The 5433-nt window shown below is 45.3% G+C and overlaps 1 protein-coding gene across 1 annotated transcript; it reads left to right on the top strand.

Moving 5' to 3' along the window:
• Positions 1-4386: 4386 nt before the first annotated feature.
• LOC137377409 (putative nuclease HARBI1) lies at positions 4387-5225 on the top strand. Its single transcript, XM_068046989.1, has 3 exons — positions 4387-4677; positions 4771-4968; positions 5019-5225. The coding sequence occupies exons 1-3, from the start codon at positions 4387-4389 to the stop codon at positions 5223-5225; spliced, it is 696 nt and encodes a 231-aa protein (XP_067903090.1).
• The last annotated feature ends 208 nt before the right edge of the window (positions 5226-5433 follow it).

The following is a 5433-nucleotide window of genomic DNA, read 5'->3' as shown; positions in this document are numbered from 1 at the left end:
AGAGGTTGAGGAGGAAAAGGAGGGTTAATTAACTATGGGCATAGTCACCAAGAATGTCGTTCATGACTTTTGTTCGGACCATTTCAGTGCCCTGGTTATCTTATTTGTGCTTATGAGAAATATAAGAAGAAATTGCAGTAAATTGCCAGGGCCTTGTAGGTTGGATTGCCAAGCACTGGGGCCATATTTGGTTCATGGGCTGCAGTTTTGACACACTTGCTTGATCATTTTGTCAAATCTTCTGAAGGAGCTTCACACATTGAAACGAATTTTGAAATGTAAAATTGTTGCTATGTAAGCAAACATGACAGCCATTCTCCATCAGTAATATGCTATGAACAACTTTAAGATGAATGATTTGTTAATGGTCTTTTTGATGGAATGTTGACCAGAACACCGGGAGAACTTCCTGCCCTTCTTCAGTAGTATTATATGCGTTTAGTGTCCACCTGAACAGACAGGTAAAACCTTAGCTCCATGTCTCATTTGAACAAAAGAGTAATTCGCAAGTGAAGAATGGACACTCCCACAAGGCATCAGTGGGCTGCCAGCCCAGTGAGGCCTTACCCCAGGAAGAGTCAAAGCTTTCAGGATATGAGAGAAATACGACAAAAAAATGTATATCTGATGAAAATTGAATGAGTCAGCAGCTATTTTTAAAGAAAATTAATGCATGGCCAAGGACTGCTTGTTAACTTTAGTGTTGAAGGTGAAAGGTCAATACTGAGTATACTGACATATGTTTTCAATTCAAGACACCTGTAAAAACATAATTTTCTGCTTTATCTAAATTTCTGTAGTTGAAGACTAAGCACAAAGATTGTCAAAAATATTCAGTTTTAATGAATATTATTTTGTTTCCCAAGATTGGCTCACGCTCAATAGTTTACAGATCTTAGAAAATGGGACTGGAAATGCGCAATGTATATGCACACCTCCTCCTATACAGTAGTCAGTGCCCCAGAAGCAACCATGTAGTGGGCACTTTACTCTGTATTAACTGAGCTGTCTCTGACACTGGGGTGTTGATGGTACATTACAGAGGGAGCTTTACTCTGAATCTGACCTGGAAATGCTTGATGGTGCCCTTGATTTGTGAACTGCAAAGTGTTTCATTCCCAAAGCTAACATCTCATCTTGATGAGCAAAATATTTGCCAAAAAACTGTTTTATCGATTGTAAATAAAGGTGTTCCTGTAACAATGAAGGAAACAGGAGCAGGTTGTACAGAGCAAAGAGAAGCCTCTGGTCTAGAATAGAGATACTGATCGGAGAGCCATGCTAAGACTTCTGTTGCAGCAGAAACAGTTTGTATTCTTCAGCTGATTGTGTTTTGTAATGATTTACTAACTGGGCTGACAAAAGAAATTCCTAACAAAACTCCAACCATACACATTGATCTTCTGTGACTTTTTTTTATGCAATGGAACAAGACAATGGCATCAGCAGTGCATATTTATAAACATCTATAAATAGCCTTCTCAGTGGCCGAATGAGTAAAGGCATGACTCCATGTGCTACTGAGTTATACAGACCAAGCTTAATCCATGATCCCTGCTGATAAAGCTGATTTCATTCAAGCCAGTTGGAGTCAGGGCCTTTGAATTAGTGAGAGAAAGAAATCAGCCCAGTTTTCATTGCAGAATGATATTTAACGATTCTTCTTGGTACAATGTGGATATTAACATCACCTTGATATTCTCTCTAATCTGAGGTGGGCAGGAGAACAAAATTGGTTGAGGAGCATCTCAACCAGGATTTTCCACTGGAAGTGATAATAGCCATTGAATGCATCCTACCAAATATTAGTTGGCAAATTCAAATTGCACAATAATGATGGGGTGACAGCTTATGGTATGTGTTTCATCATTTCACCCATAGAATCATTGGACACAAGGAATGACAGTATATTCCTAATGTCCATTATTTCTGTGGCATGTGTTGGGGGTGGGGGGTGCGACGGTGGTTGAAGCAGGGATTAAATGTCTCCATTAATAAGTGCAGCTAATCATGGGATGATGGATTACAGTTGTGTAACCCAGCGATTGGTTTAATTTGAAAATAATTTAAAAGAAAATAATTTGGACATCCTCTTCAGTTGCTCCAGGCAATGTTGGCCCTGTTTCCCTGCTGAAACAGAATCTCAGCACAGAAAGGAAATCCACTGGGAACCTGCCAGAATTATTCACATTAGGTTGACTCCAGAAAATCCACCAGGACTAATAGCAACTCAGTCAGTTGAGCGCAAGTCCACTCTACCAACTTTGCACCAGAATTCCACTAAAGCAGAAAATCCCAGAACAGGAGGATAGAATCAGGTTCAGCTATGATGGTCCTTTGTCAGATAACCCATCGAGATTCACTGTCTAAATTCCATTGCCACATGGCCAAGGTACCAGAGGGCAGCCAGACCCCCACCAACTGTTGGCACATTTGTCTGTCATGTGATGGCTAAGAGCTTCTGTACAGACTGCACCAAACAACCAGATATTAGTTGCACATATTTAATTATGTGTCATCAAACATAATGGGGGAAATTCTAATGTGGGTGAGCACATGGGTTGAAATCTGCGATAAATGCGAGTGTGTCGGGAAGTCATCTCCAACTGTTGACTCTTGCATTTAACTGCAGTGTGTTAAGCTGCATGCGAGCAAGCCCCTCGGGAGAGGCGGGTTGTCAATTTCAGTATGTTACAAAGGTCAATTAGACTAATATTAATGGTTTTGGAATTGGCTCCATACATTCTGAAACACACCAGTGAAAGCAAGACGGGAAGAAAGCAGCAATTGAGAAGGCTGAAAGTACTGAGTACTCACAACTGCTTTCTTACCTATTTGTGTGAACAGGTTTGTGCACAGAACTTGTGCTGAAAGGTTACTTTACACACTTTGGGTGTGTCATTTACACTTTGGAGGTTTGCAGATCTGATCTGCACTTTGGAGCTCTGATCTTTCAGATCAGCATGGATGCTACGCTGTGTTACTTTGGACCTCAGATGAAGACAAACATGACAACAAGCATCATGAGCAGCACCAAGAGTACTAGAATCTTCAGGAGCACCAGGAAGAGTAGGGGCAGTAGGAGCTGAACCAGCAACAGCCTTTTTTTTTTAGTTCATTCATTCATGAGATGTGGGCACTGCTGGCAAGGCCTGTATTTATTGACCATTCCTAACTGTCCTTGGGAATCCTGTTGCTCACTGCCCTACAGTTCTGTAGGGAGAAGGGATTAGCAGAGAGGTGCAGCTCACAGGAAGCCATACTAGCACACAGGGTCCATAGGCAGAGGATAAACCTCCTTGACATGCTGGAAAACTATGGGCTGAATTTTGTGCAGCCCTCAGGGATGGGAATGGAGGCGTGGGGGCATAAAATTGGGATGGGAGACATTGGAAAGGAAGTCCAATGTTGTGATGTCCCATCCAGATTTTGTGCATGGCAGCAAACATGGAGGGCAGAGATTGGAAATCGGCATGGCAGACACAGGCAATTAAGGTATGGGGGGAAAGCGGGAACAGGTTCCTGAGTTGGATGATCAGCCATGATCGTAATGAATGGTGGAGCAGGCTCAAAGGGCCGAATGGCCTACTCCTGCTCCTATTTTCTATATTTCTATGTTAAGGTACTTAAGAGTTCTACAGACAGTGATTTTATTCTTAGTTTAAAATTTTATTAACAGTGCTCAGGAATCATGGGGCTTCTGAGCCTGGCCTGGACGAGGGAGGTGACATGGAGGCAGGATCTCATTGCTGGCTGCAAAGGGAGGCCATCAGGAGAGGCAGCATCGACTGCCAGGCAGGGTGGAAAAGGAAGGGCATCAGGCATCATCTGAGGAGTGGGGGAAAAAGTCCCAGAAATGCGGGGGTACCATTCAGGGGGGCAATGGGCAAGTGCCACCTCATCAGGGGTTACGTTGGGGGAAGGAGGGCGTGATGATGGCAGTGAAGGCCTTGCACATAGGGAGAGGCTGCCTATCATGGGCGCCATTCATCCAGGCTTCAGGGACCCCGTTGGAGAGGAGGTGCAGCAGAATGAAAGGGTGGTCCAGGCACCTGCAACGGAACTGCAATGACCCGTAAGCCCACAGGAGGGTCAGCAGCAGCCTCCAATGGTGGTGAAGGTGGCAGAGGGAAAGACAGGTGGCTCCCCCATGCAGAAGGAGGAACCCTCCAGAAAGGGTCTACAGCTCAAGGCTCAACTACCTGCAGATGTCCAAGAGGCAGTGCCAACGAAGACTCTGCCTCTCCAGGGATGCCATCACCTATGTGCTATAATGCAGGATGAGCTGTGACCCAGGGGACCTGGTGGAAATCCAATGCCAGTGTTGAAGGTCACCATGGCACTGAATTTCTACACCTCTGAATCATTTCAGGAATCCATGGGCACATGTGTGAGATCTCACAGTCAGCGCCCCATCACTGCATCAAGGAGGTCACCAATGCTTTTTTCAGGAGGGCCAATGACGATGTGCACTTCCGCATGGATCCCAAATTTCAAGCTGAGAGGTCCATCAAGTTTGAGGCCATCACTGGATTCCCCCAGGTGTGGGCTGTCATCGACGGCACGCATATGGCCATCAAGGCTCCTGTACACCAGCCAGTGGCCTTCATCAACAGGAAGGGTTTCCACTACCTCAATCTACAACTGGTTTGTGACCACTGTAAATGGATTCTGCAGGTGAGTGCATGCTTCCCATGAAGTTGTCATGATACCTACATTTTAAGACAGTCCCAGATGTTATAGCTTTTACGGCCACTTGCACGCCTTCAGGGATGGATCCCTGGAGACATGGGCTACCCATTGAGGACATGTCTACCGATGGCTGTGAGGCGCCCTTGTACAGATGCAGAGGAGAAGTACAATATGTGCCATGGGACAACACGAGCGTCCATAGAACAGGCCACTAGTCTGCTCAAGATGAGATTCAGATTCCTAGATCGGTCTGGTGGAGCCCTTCAGTATGCCCTGGTGAGGGTCTCACACATGTTGGTTGTCTGCTGTGCAACCTGGTGCTACAGAGGGGGGAGGCATTGAACAATAAGGAATGTGGGAAGCATACTGCCTCCTCGAGCTATGAGAATGCGGAGGAGGAAGCTGGCCAAGTTTCGCCAGATGAAGGACCCCAGGGGCAACAGGAAAGACGCCATGAGATAGGTGAAAGGGAGGCTCGAGATGCCCTTATGCATTCACATTTCCTTTGCTCCTTACTAACAGTTGTACATTGACCAATAAAGTCTCACCTCGATGCAGCCCTGTTGTCGTCTTCTTTCCTTCAGGAAACCATAGCTCATTGATCAGTTGCACAGCACTCAGCTTGTATCGCTCCAGATTGGACCCCTTGTAGCGTAATCCCTCACCTTGAGCCTCTTCACAGAGGCAGGGTTGATACAAATGGCTAAAGGCCATACAGAATAGGAAGGAGATCTTGTTTGT

Source organism: Heterodontus francisci, chromosome 15, assembly GCF_036365525.1.
Source record: "Heterodontus francisci isolate sHetFra1 chromosome 15, sHetFra1.hap1, whole genome shotgun sequence".
In the NCBI taxonomy this organism is placed as follows: domain Eukaryota; kingdom Metazoa; phylum Chordata; class Chondrichthyes; order Heterodontiformes; family Heterodontidae; genus Heterodontus; species Heterodontus francisci.
This window is presented reverse-complemented; position numbering and strand designations above follow the sequence as displayed.